This window comes from Rhipicephalus sanguineus, chromosome 3, assembly GCF_013339695.2.
Source record: "Rhipicephalus sanguineus isolate Rsan-2018 chromosome 3, BIME_Rsan_1.4, whole genome shotgun sequence".
NCBI lineage: Eukaryota > Metazoa > Arthropoda > Arachnida > Ixodida > Ixodidae > Rhipicephalus > Rhipicephalus sanguineus.
This window is the reverse complement of record NC_051178.1, coordinates 155570422-155589453: the sequence shown is the minus strand read 5'-3', so window position 1 is coordinate 155589453 and position 19032 is coordinate 155570422. Positions and strand designations below refer to the sequence as shown.

At 46.1% G+C, this 19032-nt stretch overlaps 2 protein-coding genes across 2 annotated transcripts in view; one reads left to right on the top strand and one right to left on the bottom strand.

The window, feature by feature from the left end:
* The window catches only part of LOC119387525 (uncharacterized), an 85009-nt gene that overhangs the window by 20878 nt on the left and 45099 nt on the right, over positions 1-19032 (top strand). The window lies entirely within an intron of this gene.
* The window catches only part of LOC125757679 (uncharacterized), a 34057-nt gene continuing 21996 nt past the window's right edge, over positions 6972-19032 (bottom strand). The window contains exon 2 of the mRNA XM_049413535.1: positions 6972-7913. Coding sequence (XP_049269492.1) covers positions 7125-7913 — 789 coding nt within the window. The 3' untranslated portion in view covers positions 6972-7124. The remainder of the gene's footprint in view (positions 7914-19032) is intronic.

Genomic DNA, 19032 nt, shown 5'->3' with positions numbered 1-19032 from the left:
TGCAATTTTAGACGCAGTCAAGTTCCTCTGTATTGCAAATTTCGCAATGGCGAAATTTTAAGCCAAACGGAAAGGCCGTAGCAGCCCTCTGGTCCAATCAGAGTTTACATGATGGCGGAATTTGGTCCAATCAGAGTTTACATGATGGCGTTCTGGCCAGTGTCCAGAAAGGCACCCCCGGTTGCATATTCTGTTAAGTTAGTGAGGCCACAAACAACAGATGACAACTCATATTGACTGCAGCTGCATGACATCTTACGGGACTTTTACAACATATATCAGGCGTTTAATTTTATCGGTAATAGAACTTATTTAATCGTCTGTGGCATATAGAAAAAAGATTGCTCGTAAATTGCAATAACTAAAGGTGCGGGCGTTACTTACACTGGAAATAGGAATTCGTAATTTAATAAATACCGAAATTTCACTCATAAGTTTTGTAACTAATCAGTATAGCGCGCATATTGCAACATGCGAAATCAGGCCAGTGATTTTACAAGGCACATCCAGATAGAATGGACTGAAACTTGCACCTGCATTCTGTGTGCATGCAGCATCGATCATTCGTTGGTAGCATGTTAAAGGGCGCTAATATCGCTGCGCAAAGGCGCCTAGTCACTTGGTACATTTTCAAATCTCTCGCGCATTGTTTGCAGTGCAGAAAAATTAAAGCCATATTAGGTATCCTCAGGGAAAGAATTTATTTGGACATTTATCATCAGGCCGCACAACTTCATCATAACGATTTTCTGTTCTTAAAGAAGTACTTTGTGTGTTGGCTAAATATCATCGTTGAATAATGATCTGAACACATAGTAAACACAATATGGTGGGGTTTTACGTCCCAGAACCACGATACGACTGAGGAACGCTGTAGGGGGGGGGGGGGGGGGGGAGCTCCAGAAATTTCGACACCACTTGGGGTTCTTTAACGTGCACCTAAATCTAAGCACACGGGCCTCTAGCATTTTCGCCTCCACCGAAAATGCGGAAGCCGTTGCCGCGATTCGATCCCGCGACCCGAGGGTCAGCAGTCGAGCACGATAACGGTGAGTAACACATAGTAAACAATACTGCGAATTGCACAGCAGGACAGTGAACAAAAAGTCGCATGGTCTCTTGTGCATTCACCTAAGACGACTCGAAGGCGAAAGCCATCTTCTTTTTCTTCTCAGTCGAATGCACTGACCCCCCCCCCCCTACCAAAAGCTTTCTGTCCCCAACGTGGTTTTACAGGGCCTCCGAGATCGGCCCACCTTTGACTAAGCGACGTCATGTGATGACGACATCATGTGACGTTATTGATGACGTCACAAATTTTCGCGAACTGTGACGTCACATAACGACGTCATCACATGAGGATTTTTTGCATCACACGTGTTGACGCCGACGACCACTTTTCGCGTTTGATGAGGCATATAAGGCTCTTGCCTTAATAATGAATATGTCGCGTTTACATAACCCACACGTACATTTTTTTTAGGCTTGGCACGAGTTAGCCTAAAGGTATTGTATTTGCAGCAATCCGCAAACATACCAGCTTGTTGCTTAGATCGATATAATTTGTCTTGCTTCTCGTACTTGTAATGAGTGAGAATTTTTGGTCCGTCACAATTTCTTAGTCTTCGTGATATTAATCATATTGTGGTTTTGGGACGTTAAATCCCAGCTATTATTATTATTATTATTATTATTATTATTATTATTATTATTATTATTATTATTATTATTATTATTATTATTATTATTATTATTATTATTATTAGTGATCGTGATATCCATCGGTATATGCACGCACTGCGTAGTACGCAAATAAGCGTTATGTCATACAGACAGACAAGCACAACTGAGGACAGGTGAAAATTTACAGGGTTGTATGTAATCCTACAAGTCGAAACCGTCTGGTCGACGCGGTGAGCGAAAGGAGAACGCGGTTACTTGTACCTTTGCATGGGCGATTCAAGGCGCATGCATGGGGATAGCGTCCCCAGAAATTACTACCACGCCTGGCGGTGGTCTTTCGCGCGTGCGCCGGCACACGCGCCGGCAACCGCGGTACATGCCGATCGCAACACCTACACACCAGAGAACAGCGGCGATAACAATGGCAGTCAATTTCACGATGCGCCATTCCTCAGACTGTACCTTGATGACACTTGGCACTATAACAGTCCTATATTGCCAATATGGCAATCGTGTAACCGCGTGCCGTCGCTTTTCGTCGCATCCGTTCGTTTTCCACTGCATATTATCGTTACAAACAAATGCCGCCGATTTAGCAGATCGATCGCACCTCGCGATAACCACCGAACCAACCGGATACTTTCGCCAAGGGCATTTCGCGATGGCATCGGCGATACCGGAACGTTCTGCCATATGATTAATAAATCCATTATTTACGAGGTAGCACGATCTCGCAAACACGGAACCGCGCACTTTACCGCCGAGCGGGATCAGTACGGTGTTGCCACTGCGATCCGAGTAACATCCCAGGGAGGCGTTCTCGGAACCCCGTTGGCGAGTCTCGAAGCACCACCTCTGACTCCAAGTACAAGAGTCGGCCGCCTTTGACGAGTCCGGAGAAGAGGGCGGGATCCAACAGCGACGGTTCGCTTCCTTTGTCGTCCACGTACACGGCCAGTGGCGTGTCGGTCTCGTCGCAGTGCGTTCCGTCCAGCCTGACCACATTGCCCGTAGCTATGGCGAGTCGCAGGCGTCCGTGAGGGTCCTTCTTGTCTGAGTACTCGCGCACAGCCGCACGTGCGTCGACCGACGTGGTGCAGACGGTGGGTCTCGCGAGCAGCAGCAGTAGCAGCAACGGCACAGCAAACATCTTTCACCGCAAGCTATAGGTGAATGCTGTTCGCAAAACACTCGGCTCGTGAACAATCTACTTCAGCGACCCACCGCAAGCGTACGCACTGCAGTCCCTACCGTTGATACGATTGTGCCCGTCTATAGTTTCGGATCTACTCTATCTGCGTCCTACTGCGCAGGAGAGGGATAAAGATAGGCTCGTGTTGCTCGTGTTATGTCTCTTGAGAGGATCGAACCGAGGCGACGTACCCGCGTGCCTGCTCCGGTTCTTGGAATGCTCCGCCTTTTTATCAGAGCTTATCAGTATCCAATATTTGCGTCCAACTCTATACAGAACGCAGTGGTGGAGGACCGGCAGAGCACCTCCTTGTGAATCAGCTGTGTGAGATAACTCTACGCCTACTGATACATGCCGTGACAAGAATTTTGCCAAAACTGCAACACACACAGTTTAATCTTTTCGAACGGTCGCCAGATGTGGAATGCAATATGCTCAAGGGTAATAAAATTATGCTGAAATAAAAATTTTTAATATATCGTTTCAAATGAGACGCGTTTACCTACGGGCAATCTAACTAGAATGGTCGCCTAGAAAATGAGAATGTTTCAGTATGTTATTTTAGCAGACGGAAAATAAAAGAAAAACAGTAAAGATAGCGCGTGCGCACGCACGCACACACGCACACACACACTACGTATACAGTTTTGGCTTGCCACATATATAACTCTCTTTGAAGATACAGGTTAACTCCTTCGCCTCAGATCTCTTTCTCCGTTCCATAGACCCCGACTTAAAGCGAATACTTCCGCATCACCTTCCTCGTCACCTAGAGACACTCTATCACCGACTTCGCCTCAACGCAGCATTCACCGATAGCTATATGTGCCACCTCGGTTTGACCACCAACCCATACTGTGACAACTGTGGCGCATCAGAAACAATGGAACATATTTTGCTAGATTGCTAGGCGTACAGAGAAGAAAGAACTTGTCTCCAAAGTAGAATATGGTCAACTTCCCAAGCACCGCTAGATCTGGGGAAAATACCTGGAACTATGCCTTCTCATCGAAGACAAATTTTAAAATTTCTGTTCAGGTTCCTCGAGGGCATTAACTTAATTGATAAACTGTAAAGTGAGTTACATCGCAACCATTACGTCCTCACTTCCACATTCCACGATATTTTCTTTCTCTCTTTTTTTTCCATTTTCTTTTCTTGCCCGTCTGCTCGTAGGACCTTTCTGTTCTCGATCCCCTTCCCCTATGCACAGTAGCATGTAGGCGCCTTCATATACGCCGGCGGAATACTTCGTCCTTCAACAAGGAGTTTTTTCTCTCTTTTATTCTCTTTCGGAGAGTCGCGCCTCCCATCCCACGACTCTCCGAAGAGAGTACAATGATCTCCCAAAGAGTGTTGACGTGTATCTTTAAAGACAGTTATGTATGTGACAAGTCAGAACTCGCCAAAAAGAGTACTTTTTTTTTTTTTGCAGGCAAGCTGCACATGGCTAGGCGAAACCAAAATTCGCCCGTCTTATGTACGCGAAAACTCGTAGCGCGCACGTGCCACACAGAATTTGGGCATGACTCACTACTCACCACTGGTCCACTAAGAATGAAAATATGAACACACGGGCCGCAAACGGCAATTAATACTCCTAGACCGACTTAACAAATAATTGGGAAATACATTAGTGAACCGTCGGGGGCGGTTATTTTTGCTTTCATAGTGCGTATTTTGTTCTAAGGCGTTAAACACGTGCATCTCAACGGATCGCAGCCGCTCCGTCACACCGAGTTTTCGACCACCCTTGCATTTAGAGACTTGGCACAGTTTTGCAACATCACTGGTGCAAGCGATATGAGAGGCTTCTTAGAATTTTTACGAGAATAATATGTGAGCGGCACATGGTGGCGCAGTAATCAACTGCAGACGAACGCGGAGCGTGACCTCCGCGATCCTGCTCGCATCGGCTGAGCAACCGTCGTGGAAGGCGGAGTTTAAACGCGACTCCGACCGCTCGGCGATGAACTTGAGGGGGAAAAGCGCGGCTGGGAAGGACGGTACGTAACCTTTATTCAGCCGTAGTTTCCTTGGTACGAGATGCTTCGCTTTCATTACGGAGCGAATGATTCGCTTTTGTTGTTGCCTAGGAGAGTGTGGGTGTAGGCCAGATGGCAATTCATGATTAGCAAAGGTAACCGCAAAACCACACGGGACAAAGAAAGAGACAATACGAAGCGGTAGCTTGGGCGCTTCCACAATTTAAAGAAAAAAAAAACGTTTCAGGGATCATTTAAAGAGGACAAATATGATCCGGCCTTACGCCGTCGGAGACACACTGCCAAACGCCATGGATAACCACGTAGGAAGAACTTGTGCTGAAAACTTTCCCTTAATGCGAAGCATCCGATGGGAAGTAAGCTGGGGATTTAGAAGTAGTTCCTCAGTTCATTAAAAAAACACCATGAGAAATAAAGAGACACCATGTCCAGCAGGGCGTATGAAAACTATCAAGTAAATGTATAATCGAGTCACTATTTAGTTTTGAAAGAAGTGTTTAGTTTGGTGTGAAGCCTACTGTTGGCTTCGCACAACTGCTTAATGCTGGCTATATAATGTTTGATGTTTGATAAAATTGGCTATCCGTTATTGTAAGAGTGTAATGAAATCTGTGCGGCTATACACCTCTGCTTAACTGCATTAAATGTTTATCACGTTAGGGGGGCTTCCCTTATCGAAATTCGCCGCAATATTTTCGCACTTGTGACACAGCATTTACGAACTGTAGCGGGTTGTGCCTTTTGTGTAATTCAGGCAATTTGCAGTAGGCGATCACGAGTCAGGCAATTTACAACAGGTGCTCTCTCATACTTAGTGTAGTTTATACGTATTCAGAGCACCCATAAACTGTCGTAGGTCACATCTGAGGGTGTTGGGAAAGCAATGCACAATTTACGGAACTTTTTCAACATATCAGGTGTTTTATTTTATCCTCAACAAAATTTTTAATACCGCCTGTGACATGCATGTAGCGAAAATTTACGCATACAATTGGATTAACCGAAAGCGTGACTGCCAGTTAAACTGAAAATCGGAACGCGTAATTACAAAATTACTGAAACTCCACTAATCAATTTTGCAACTAATCAGTCTATAGCGCGCATATTTTGCAACATGCGAATTCGGGCCAGTGATTTTAATTTTCTTAAGCATAGGCGGTTGCTCCCTTGGTAAATTTTTCCAAACTGCGCGCACATCATCTGCAGCCCAGAAAATTCAAGACCGTATTACATACCATAACGGTATATTGCCACATTTATCAACAAGTTGTACACCTTCTTCATGGAAAATTCTTGCTCCTAAAGCTATGCTACTATAAATATTAGCTAGAAAGTATTGTTAATTACTTCAACTCAATGTAAACAATACCGTCTGAGTTGCTCAACATGACAGTGTACAATAAAGAATTCGCTGCATCTAAAAACGTACATAACGTACGCGTTGATTTCTTTTAAATCTAGGCGCGGGTTAGCAGAAAGACCTTGTTTGTACACAGTAAACACCTCGCAAACATACCAGCACTTGATCTGAAAGAGCTCCACTGAGAAGGACTCTTTGACACCAGTATCTTTCTTTGTCACAGTCTGTGAAAGCCACAGGACACTGCCAAAGCAATGATCCAGAGTAATGATGTCATTACACTTCTCGCACTTGATTTGTAACTCTCCTTCTGGATATATTTTGCTAATAAAATTTGGATTCGGGTAAGTGCCTGTCTGTAACAATCTCAGAGTCACCGCTTGAGCTCTATTGAGCTTAGCGTGTGACACTGCGAATTCTCTTCTGTTCACACAGTAATGGTTCGTCACTTCATTATAGTATGTAGGTAATCGGTTCCTGTTCTCCTCCCGCATATTATCGGGATCCTGGTCGCGTAGTGCACGCGTAGTAAGTCCTCGTGCAGCTGCGTTAGCCACCTCGTTTAAATTCTTCCGAGGTGAATCGACAGAACCCGTACGTGCAGGGAACCATCGGATTTCGATCACTTGGCTGTCCATCGCACCAATCAGTTGGGCAGCCCTATTGGTTACAAAGCCTCCGTCACAATTTTTTTCGCCTTCGCGATATCCACCATTGTACGCGCATGCACCTTGAGGAACACAAATGAACTCCGGGACGCAAAAGAGTAATGCACACAAACACACCTGAACACTGGTGAAAAGCTAGGATAATTTGTATTCCTTACATGTCGAAACAGCTTGGTGGATGCGGTGAGCGAAGGGAGAACTCGGCTATTTGTACCTTAGCGTGGACAGTTCAGGGCGCAGGCATGGGTATGGAGTCCTCCACAGAAACTCTTGTCCCGGCACTTGCTCCGGCAACCGCGGTACGTGGCGTACGCAAGACCTACACCCCCGATAGTAGCGCTAACAACTTTACCGATGTGCACCCGTTTCAGCCAGTCGATTGACGTTTCTTTAACGGACTCATATTGCCAATATGACGGTTGCGTATCCGCGCGCAACCGCTCTTCGTCACATCCATCCGTTTCCCACCACTGCATATCATCGTTACAAGTGACTGTCGCCGATTTAGTAGATCCATCGCATTTCACCATAGCCACCGAACCAACTGGATACTTTCGCCAGGGGCATTTCGCGATGGCGTCGGTGGTATCGAAAACTTGTGACATGCGACTAATCAATTCATCATCTTCGACTTCGCACGATCTCGCAAACACGGACCCGCGCACTTTACCGCCAAGCGGGATCAGTACGGTATTGTTTTTCGGATCCGAGTAACATCCCAGGGAGCCGTTCTCGGCGGACGACCCCCGTTGGCTAGACTCGAAGCACCACCTCGTCTCCAGGTACAAGAGTCGACCGCCTTCGACGAGTCCGGAGAAGAGGGCGGGATCCAACAGCGACGGTTCTCTTCCTTTGTCGTCCACGTACACGACCAGCGGCGTATAGGACACGTCACACTCCGTTTCGTCCAGCCCGACCACATTGTCCGTGGCTATGGCGAGCCTCAGGCGTCCGTAAGGGTCCTTCTGCTCCGAGTACTCGCGCACAGCAGCACGCGCGTCGACCTGGGACGGCGACGTGAAGCAGATAGTGGCTTTCGCGACCAGCAGCAAAAGCAGCAACGGCACGGTAAACATCTTTCACAGCAATCAATAGGTGAATGCTTTCGAGAAACTGTTATCGCTCGTGAATAATCCGCTTCAGCGACGCGCCGCAAGAGTAGGCACTGGCTCTATACCACTCCAAGATTGACACGATTGTGCGGACCGTCTATAGTTGCGGATCTGCCGGATCCGACCCAGCCACTTCCTGCCGAGCAGGAAAGGGTTAGAGATTAGCTCTTGCAACGTTGGCTCTTGTTATGCACACTGATACCAACCGCAGAGATCTTTTCGCTCTTCCGGGAAGTGGTGTGATGTCTGGAAATGTTACGTTACGCGCGGCCAAATGACACATGCTTCCGAGTTATCACGCGTTTTCATCTGAAAATACTGTTAAATTCGTTTCTTTTCCACTTAAAAGAGTGTTGGTGTTCTGCTGGGTGGCGAGCTTTTTGACTGGTAGGCCAGTAAACAGGCTCCGACATTTTTTTAACCTCCCAAACAAGCTCGCTATTCCGTGCAGAAGGCCGCGGCGATCACATTTTGCGAATATCACAGCGCTGTGCGCTGCGCAGCCGCTCCATTTCTAAAGACAATCCCCGCGCCCCTCTCCAGCGCCTGTCCAATCCACCTTGTACGCGAAGTGACGTAATATTGCCCATGGGCAACATTACGCAGCAGCGATATTGTCAATTGGTCCTTTGCACTATGAAACGGCGCCTTGGCCCTGCGGTGACGCAGTTTTGGCCGCGCAGTCCGCATTTTAATTTTCCTGTGCGTCAGGGTTGCCGCTGGTGGCCACATTGCGCTAAATTGGCTATTTTGCTGGCGACAAAAATTTCAGGTTGGCGCCACGGCTACTTTCTGGCTATTTTGAACTTCTACTTTGGCGCATTTACTAGCCATTTCTCTTGTTATTTGCACATTAAATACCGAGCAAGCCTAACGACTAACCTATGTTTCCAAGCATTTCTGGCGTGTCAGATGATGCACACGCATGTAACCCCCCCCCCCCCCCCACACACACACACACCTTTTCTGTGCCAGCAATCTAGTGCTCATCAAGGCACCTCTACGTAACGCACGGCGCGCCTGCCAAGACGGAGTGACGAAGTTCTTGTTTGCCAAGTCAATGTGATTGACACCCACTGTGGGAGACTGGCCAAGATTTCGGTGGTTTTATAAGTTTAAACAAAAATTAAAAATAGGAAAGTTTCAGGGAAATAGGGAAAAATAGGGAAGTTTCAGAACTTCCAAATTGCAAAATAAGTTCTGAAGATTAACTAAGAAAATTAAGTGCGCCTTTTAGCTATCAAACTTGCATAGTTGCGCTCATGTTGGCAAACGCGTGGCTAGCAGGCTGTTCCGCTGCGCGCCATCGATGCTGACACTACGAGGCAGTTTCTAATGCTGCTGCACAGCGCGTGCTCTCGTGTCAACTTGACAAAAACAGAGATCCGCAACAAATGAAGCTTGACTGGTCATCTTTAACCAGATATCAGTACTTGAAGCTGGACTGGCAATATACTTACTAATCATATTCGGTAGGCGACTTCAAGCACGACCTGCTTGTGCGATTAATGTTCCTGCTAAATGGTTGGCTGGAATGTCCCAATCTTACTCTGTCTGCAAATCACGGAACTTATAATTTGTCCATTGATTTGCAATTTGCTTATGGCTTGACGACCAAGCGAGAGGAAAAAAGAAAGTTGCTTTATTTCTATTTTATTGCTGATTCAAAATTATGTTATTCATATTTCAATATAATTAATGAAAACCCTTTTCATAATACCGCTTTTCTACATTTAGCTAGAAATTTGGCAATAAGATTAAATGGCTTGATTACTTTGGCTACTTTTGCTGTAGTTCTGCCTCTCTCTCTCTCTCTCTCTCTCTATCTATCTATATATATATATATATATATATATATAGAGAGAGAGAGAGAGAGAGAGAGAGTACAGCACACACACAATTATATTATATATATATATATATATATATATATATATATATATATATATATATATATATAATATATATATATATATATATGTATATATATATATATATATATTGTGTGTGTGTGTGTGTGTGTGTGTGTGTGTGTGTGTGTGTTTCAGCGTGCTGTAGCGGTGGTAGGCGGATATAAGGACGCGCGCGCGTACAACGCTACACTTTGCATTTGTGTATCGCAGAGCGACGGCTGGTGACCAGCGTGAAAGCCGACTACGTGCTGGGACCCGGCGGCCTGTACGTGGTGCCGCCTGACGCACCCGTCGAGATCACGTGTCGCCGCACCATGGGCGGAGGAGGCGGAAGACCCCCTGGCAGTGGGACGCCAACATGGACGTATTCGTCAAGGGTGAGCGCAATGACGTAACCCGATGTGTCCTAGCTATATTCTTCTCATACAATGTTGACGTAAAAAGTATTTTGTGCATTTGTCTAAGACGACTGGAAGGCGAATGCCATGTTCATCTTTTCCCTCTGAGTATATTGTATTGATCTTCCCCCCTCCCCCTGAATCTGCTGCACCAAACGTGGTTTGCGCTGCCCCCGTGATCGGCCCACCTTTGACGAAGCGACGATGCCGTGCGATGACATCCTCATGACGTCACAGATTATGGCAATCTGTGACCCGAGATGACGTCGCAGGGTAACATCATTGATGGAGTAATGTTACATTGGGGTCATGTGACTTTTGGTACGCCGACTGCAGGCGCACATATTCTCTTGATTATCACGTGATTTTTGACCGACGTTTATTACTTGGTCTTTTTTTATCACTCGCGTTGACACTTGTTGCGCCGCCGACAAGGTCTCGCGATGTATCCTCAAGTCTCGACAAATCTCGAAAACTTCTTGACTCATAAGACATATAGGCTTTTGCCTTAATAAGCTAAATCATCATGTCGCGTTCCGTCCCGCACGCAAGACCCGCAATAGGACCTGGTGGTTGTATAAACGAGGAAAGGAAACACAATATATGCAATTAGTACGGACGTAAGTAGCTATATACTGCTGCAGTCGCAGAACGGTTTAAGCTAGGTCGCTCAATTTTGCTTCTCCGCGTATAAATGATGTATGAGGCGAGATTCTTCCAATACTTTCTTCCTGTACTACATCAATGGTCGTGGAGACTGGATGTCAACGTTACGGCAAGGTATTCGCCTGGTGTTTCAGCTTGCATCGTCTCTATCCCTGTCTTGCTCGCATTACACCTGTAAGGTGATGAAGAACGTGTCAGGCCAACTGTTGGATCGTTTTCGGTATTACACTATACCCTTTTGTTGTTTTCCCAGAGGGCGCGTATGTTTGAGTTTGCAGCCCGAATGGCCTACTGAGGCTTATGAATCTTTAATCGTGACCACGGGCTCGCAGAGGGCCCTTCCTGACCACCACCTACGTCCACGATTCGGATGGACCCCGTGGACGGCAGCCGCGGACTGTTCATCTGCTCGGACGGCGACGATGAAGTGACGCTCACCCTTGAAGCACGAGGTGTGTACACATGGTAAAAAAAACATAAGGTGAACGTTTGTACATGGGCTCTGTTCTATGTCGCCTTCCTTGAAGAGCAATTCGCATTGTGCGCCAGCTTCATCGCTGCTACGACGTTCGAGGCGGGATTCCTAGGCTTTTGCCTAAGAAAGAATGTGTCTGCGCTCGACCTGTCCATTTCTTTTCTGTGTCCTGTTCCTAGGCGTAGTTTTATGTCTTTTACCCCTTTTACCAACTAGCCTCTCATTGCACGCTTCTTGTGTGTATGCACTATCGACTTTTTATCGCTTCCTCTTGTTCTATCACTCCTTGTTGGTGTCTTCAGAAAGTGAAGTCAAGACAACTGTAATTGCAGAACGTTACTGGACTTTGTGCAAGCTGCAGAGCCACATTACTACTTATAAGGTTTTTTGTTATTATTTATTTTTTGAATGCCGTAATGCAGCACTAAAAAACGATACATAGAGCGATACTTGCGGCATTCCATGTCCACAATTTTAATTAGATCAAGCCTCCATCTTACACTGAACCTCTGTCTATAGACGAGACGTATAGACATACACAAATATCAGTGGCCTCTAACTTGTCCGATTTACTTGCGTGTTGTGATAGTGGACGCCATATACCTAACATAATCGTTGAAACTTCCGCCTTATCCTCTTCTGTTTTAAACATTTACAATTACAGCAGCAAGCCATCATAGCGTCGTAGTATACCTTCGGTCCACGTAGCTCCCCTCATAGTTCACCGAGAAGCTTGTGGAGTCTAAAAACGCCGGTCATGGAACAAAATTACGCAGATACACACCGCAGTGAAACGAACACATGGGCATTTATTGGAAACTTTTACACACGGGCGAGCCCGCCAGCCGAATCTTGCAAATAACTACAGTACACTGTTAGCAAAAATAAGCCGAGATGGGAAGTAAATGGCTTGTCCTCTAGCGCACGCCCTGATGGGGTTTTAAAAACACCGTCCGGACGGAGTAAAAAATTTACTCCCAACAGGACGGGGTTTTTGGATGGACAGAGGGGGAGTTTTTGTTTACATCCATAGGGAGCTTTCCAGGTAAATATGGGAGTAAATTTTTATAACCATCAAAAAGAAAAAATGCTTTTCGCTCTTTAATTAAATTAGCATCGAAACACGCAACTGATCACACGTACACAAACATACACAACGTTCGCAAAGTAATACAACACTCACACTGACAACTCACCACCAGCGCTTCACAACCAAACTTTGGTCACCGAGTATATTAGGCACCACATCTTGACCTCCAATGTGGCTCAGATGGGACACTTCTTTTCCCCGAAATTAAGCAGCAAACATTCATGGCGTACGTGTAAATTTGTGATGAGCTTATAGATACCACTGAGGCACACTTATCTTTTACTATAAACCCACCTAACATTCAAGGCCTTCTTAATTAGCGAATTTTTGATTATCAGCTGGCACTCTGTCGCATGGGATGTATCCGCCTTAGCAGTACTGTGCGTGAGTCTGTAAAATGCACATAATCGTACACGAACCACGAGCGGCCGTGCACGAACGCTTCAGCGGCACACATTCACGAGAAACACCGGCGAAGAAATGCGTCGCCCCGCCGGTATACCGCGTTGTGGCCGACGGCGTCGCTAGGCCTCTCCCAGGAGTCGGCACGGCTATACGATGAACGACAGCTCGCGATCACAAAATACTTGCTGTTGTACAGTTTTCGTCGCCGTTTTTTTTTTTTTTTACACACACACTGCCGCTATCCGAGTCCGCTGTCCGCGTTAAGCTACGGAGCGATGCACTTACAACGAACGAGACGGCTCGTAGTCGCGGCTCCTGTTGCTCGCAGTACATCGGCGGTCGCACGTTGGTTCAATCTGTCTCGTATCGGCGCTCGCCTTCTCGCTAGACGTTTGACAGCGGTGGTTGCATGGCGCAAAAGAGACAATTTAAGCTTATTCATTCCAGCAGCTTTTATTTTCTGTGAAACATATTCTTTGCTTCACCGGTGGCCGGTGCGAGCTCGTAGAACTCACCACGGCGACCGGTGTGGCGGTGCGAGTTCGCTACGTCACCGGCTTGGTACCGACGACGTAGCGAAGCCTTCTTACCGCTTAGAAGTTGCAGCCGGTGAAACATCGTTTCGGTGACACTCCGAGAAGCAAGCGTTGCCGGTGGTCGGAGCGAGCGCGTCGCGGCGCAGCTCTCACACCGGCCGCCAGCCGGCTTCATGCCGACGGACGTAGCGAAGCTACTTCTTACTGCTTCGAAGTTTTAGCCGGTGAATTCCAGAAACAACCCGCTGACGATCGCAACGCTTACTTTTGTTACCGATGAAATTATTCTTCGCACTTCTTCGTAACTCGGCACGTTGAAGCGAGGTATCCGTGGCGTGTCGGAGGCTTGCACTCGTGTGCATGGGCATCGCCGCTTGACGGGAGAATAAACACGGGACAGCCAGCTCGATGTGTTCGTGGTCGGACGCTGGCGCGAGTTGAACTTGTCTCTGACCAGAACGTTTCGGTGGAGAAAATAGTCCTACACGTCTACACAAACCAACCGGCCGTTGCAAATCCTCGCTGCACTGATAACTTCGTTGTCTGTCGACAAATGCTCACACGGCGACCCACACAAGGCACTGGAGCTTCACACCGGCGTGCTACACGCACATTCACACACGCACGCACGTCACGACCAAAAATACTTTTTAAACCTCCCATAGGGAGTTTCTAACCACGTGACCTAAAACTCCGTGGGGAGTTTAACAAGGTCATGTCGTTCATAAACTCCCTCATTAAGCAAGGGGCGTTTTTCGACGACATGTGCCGACTTCACTCCGCTACCATGGAGTAAATGATTGGGGCATGGGGGTTTTGGGGGCTCATGTGCTGGAAAAGCTCCCATCTCGGCTAATTTTTGTTTACAGTGTAAACTGTGACACTCTGACAGAAGACAACATAAAACTCGAAGAAAGCCAACGTTCCTACAAGTTCCTTCGTCATGTCGTGACGTTCCTTCGTCAACGTTCCTTCGTGATATCTTGACGAAGACAGGTCCACTTGTCGAAAAGTTGGCTGAAGTTACATCCCCTGTTCAAGAATTTCGTTTTTGTTTATTTCCTTAGGCCTCCATCTTCCCCTGAACTTCTGCCTGGTGTAGACATGTGCAAAGAGTGACACGCAGGAAAAAAAAAAGTAGACAAAATGCTAAATTTACAGCGATGATGAGCCTATATGGATTCAATGGCATATCGCGCATATAGGTTTAAACGTTGATGCAGAATAACCATTTCAAAAAATTCGGAATGGTAGATGGGAGATAGAAGAAGTGCCGAAAATATTCCAAGAGACTCCACACACACACAAAAAAAAAATTCAGAGCCCTTCCACTACTGTGAAGACGCAAGCCAGCAAAGCTGTGGCTATAGGTCTAGTATAGGGAATATTACTATAGTGAGTTTCTATGCTATCATTATTGAATATATTTTGCGAATAAACAGACAAACTCCAAGACACTGGTGTTTCTCTTGCTCATGACGCATATTATCTCATCAACGGCGGCCAGCGGCGGTCTCAAAATGAAATCATGTAGTACATATGAAACTCCATTGTTTCGAAAGTACAGCAATGGCATGGTGTTCGTTTGTTATGCAAGTGTTCTTATTTTTAAGTCGAAATGGTTCAAGCCATTCTGATATGTCGGTAAAATCCAACACCTTTATGTTTACTTTTACGCACCGACCATTTTTTTTCGAAACGAAAACGCTGGTGTAGTCTAGTTAAACGGTTCGCCAAAAGTTGTTGTTCTACGCGTCTTTTGTCCGCGGACGCGATCCACCAGGACCCAGCCATATGCATCTTAACAGTAACGACAACTATTATAGCGCAAAAGCAGGACAAAAGACAAAAGGTATACGAAGAAGAGCGCTAACTTCCAACTGGGTTTATTGTGCAGAACACGAATATATAGGTGGCACAACCACGTGACAAAAGATGAGCAAGGCAAAAAATTCAAACACCAAAGACATACAAAAAGAAACCAAAGAAAACATCAAGGAAAATAAAAAAAAAGAAACAAAAAATACTATCACTAGTTGCGCGCGCCGACACTTTCCAGAAACCTTAATTCCTTCTCTGAGAGAGACAAGGAAGGCTTGCTCACGCATGAGTCGTGCTCACGTGCCATCTGCGCAGCCTCGACGATGATACGGGTGCGGTCATCTCTGTGTTTATACAGCGTCACTGTGTCCTCGAAAAGAGGCGCACAGCTGCACGCAGTGCAATGCTGTGCAAGAAACCCATCTTTCCCGTCTCTAACATTGTTAGCACGTTCCCTTAGTCGGTCGTTTAGACACATTCCGGTCTGTCCGACATAACATGCACCACAGGAAAGGGGAACCCTATATACAACTTCCCCGCGAGCATTGCACATACCTAGTCCTATGTTTAATGTTACATTCAGCAGATGACTGCTTCTTGAGGAGACTTGTTGTTTAAACGAGACTCATTAATTTGAACGGCGCAAAAAACAGCAGTCGAACGCCGGCTCGTTTCCCGATTTTCTTGAGTCTGTGAGATATACGGTGTTTGTACGGAACAACGGCTATCTTTTCACGCTCTTTTCCTGTGTTGCCCGGAGCTTGTCCTGTCTTCTGCTTTGCCCTACTAGTCCGGAAAGCGTCGATGTGCTCCTGCACGGTAAGCCTACCAGTACCGGCCTTCCGTTCAGAAAGACGGCAACATTTCTGAGAGACAATGAACTTTGTGTCGTGCCCTCAGATAAGGAGGGTGGTTTTGCCGTTCTCCCTGATGCAGCTGTACCTAGAAAATGCAGTCACAGCTATAAGTTCCGTGTTTAATTGCTGTACTGACATTCGTCTAGATAAAGTGAAGACGCAAGCCAGGGAAATGTGTCTCAAGCTTGAGTTACAGAACTTAGCACAGCAAATTAGTAAAAGCGAGAAAAATGGGCTCAGTATGTTCTTTCCGCAAAAACGCATAAAGTGAACATGCCCTTCAGAGTAGTTGTATCGGAAAGAGAAACGTGGCAAAAGCAACTTGGCTTGTTTATTCAGGACCATCTGAAGTGTCTAACAATTGATGATTCCCAATCCAGAACTCGCAGCCATTGATTGAATTTTTTAAACAGTCAAATCAAAGTGATGTGCATGTTTTAAATGCGAAGCATTTCTTAGCGAACCTCTGGCACTTTGAGCGTTTCTATCTACGTATCTATCTATCTATCGATCTATCTATCTAGCCGCCTACGTCTGGGTGCTCTCATGATCGCCTCCTTAAGTTGGTGTAGACCAAATTTGCATGAGAGGGTAAGAGGATTTGACGAATATGATTGCCGGGTCATGACATGAATAACGTTAAAATCCCGTCGCGTACGTCGTCAAACCCTTTCCACTAGACACGTGTGGCACATACCCGTTTACCACGGGCCGCGGTGTACGGGTATGCGCCACAGGTGATTGACAGTTTATATCTACCCAGGAACGGCGAGAACAGACGTTGGTAACTTAAATGCTAGAGCGTTAAGGAAAACCAACATCGGCAGCGTTGACTCAGCGAAAGGAAATAATAAAAATTAGGATCCCAACAGGAATCGAACCCAAGCATTTTGCGTGGCAATCAGGTATTCTACCACTGAGCCACGCCAGGTCTATAAACTGGCTTGAAAAAACAGCCTACGCAGGCGTACTATCGGTGCAACGTCAATTGTGGTTGTGGTGCTGGCTATCCAATTTTACAAGACAGCAATAAACACTGCATGATACTCCTACGATGTGTAATCCTACGATACAGGCGTCATATCAGATGAACGTCTGTAGTTTCCAGTGTTGGCTCCTCTTTTATAGCAGTCTAATAAAACATTACATTGTATCCTTATGATTCAGGAAGCTATATTGGAGCATTGCTCGACCCCGGAGGAATACATTAACGAATGTTACATATGATATCCACATCACAGCACCGTAAAGTGCACTTCGTCCACCAGAACAACGCAGTGTCCTCTTCATTTCTTACGAGGCTGGGCGATGGCCTCATGCTGACCGAGGATGATGCCAAATTAATTGACAGCCGCTTTGTAGACTAGGCTACGTAGGCCACATACGCACAGGTAGTCTACGAATACGACAAACACCATCCACTGAAGTTGGTCTACGTAGCACTATCCAGGCCTACCAGCCTCGACGGCCTATACCTCACCAACACGAAGGGTGGCTTCAGGTTCGGACATATCGCCGGCTCTGTCGACAGATAATTTGTCGACGAAATGACCGAGGCATCCACGAATCCCAACAGCTCTACTATACCACATACTTCACTACACATGGACCCCTCGTCACCACGATCACGACCGGATCCTATAATAAGTCATGACCAGCTGCTGGTACTCACTGATGATGGTTATGATGCCCTTGTTCAAGAACTGTCAAGAACTTCTTGCACACATGCACACGGGTTCGTGAAACGTGAGTGCGTTTTCGGGACACGTGTAAGCACTACATATCAGCTTACCGCTTCTGATTTTGGTAATACCCACGTTGCCATTGGCTGCGTTACCCAACCGTAAACAACTGGTTATATAACACATATGCGGCTCTTCAACATATATATGTGTGCGTGTAAAATATATACAAATCTTTAGCGTCATTTTGTAACGTGTCGCTCAGTAAAAAAAGTTACGCCACAGTCACCTACCCGCCGCATGCTTCGCATAACATCGACTCCCACGGTACGTGGGATCTGCCAAATTTTTTTTCAATAGACGTATACAAGACCTATATTACTCACTGACTCACGATGAATTATTACAATGTATAAGGGATAATATAGATGCCTTTGGTGAATTGAATTTCCAATTAAAAACGTGTATCAGTGCACGGGATTTCCTTGACCTCATTTTGATGTACTTTACCTCTACGTTCGTCGAATGGAACGATTGCATTTATCTGCAGAAAAAAGGGGTTTCGATAGGCTCGTGCCTATCTTTGCGTGCCTTTGCGATTGTACCTTTGCGATTTGCTGTTGGATAAAATGGGCAATTTACCGCTGAAAAAGTTAGAAGCTACGCATGCCATCAAAGTATTTAGATACGTGAATGACTTTTTGGTTGTTCTGAAGTGTAATGCTCCCATGTTCCACTCGCTATCGGCCCAAACGTTAAGCATGTTTGAAGATTGTTTGAAGCCTCTTTTGCTCACACATGAGATGTCCGAGAATGACAGTTTAAGATTTTTAGGCTTAAGACTGTTTTTTAGTGCACATCATATTTGTTGGTGTTACGAACCCCGTGCGCAGAAACCATTGCTTCCATTTTCTTCCGCCCACAGCAAGCTAGTGAAGCGAGGCATAGCACGTACCTGCCTTGTGAATGCTTTGAACAGGTCCTGCCATCACAGTATTTCTGCGAGTTTCAAAGCACAAGTGTCCCGACTTATGGCTTCAGGTTTTCCAGAGGTGTTCATCGCGTCTGTCGCAGAGTCCATCTTCCGGACTAGTAAGGCAGAGCAGAAGAAACCCATCTTTCCCGTTTCTAACAATGTTAGAAACGGGAAAGATGGGTTTCTTGCACA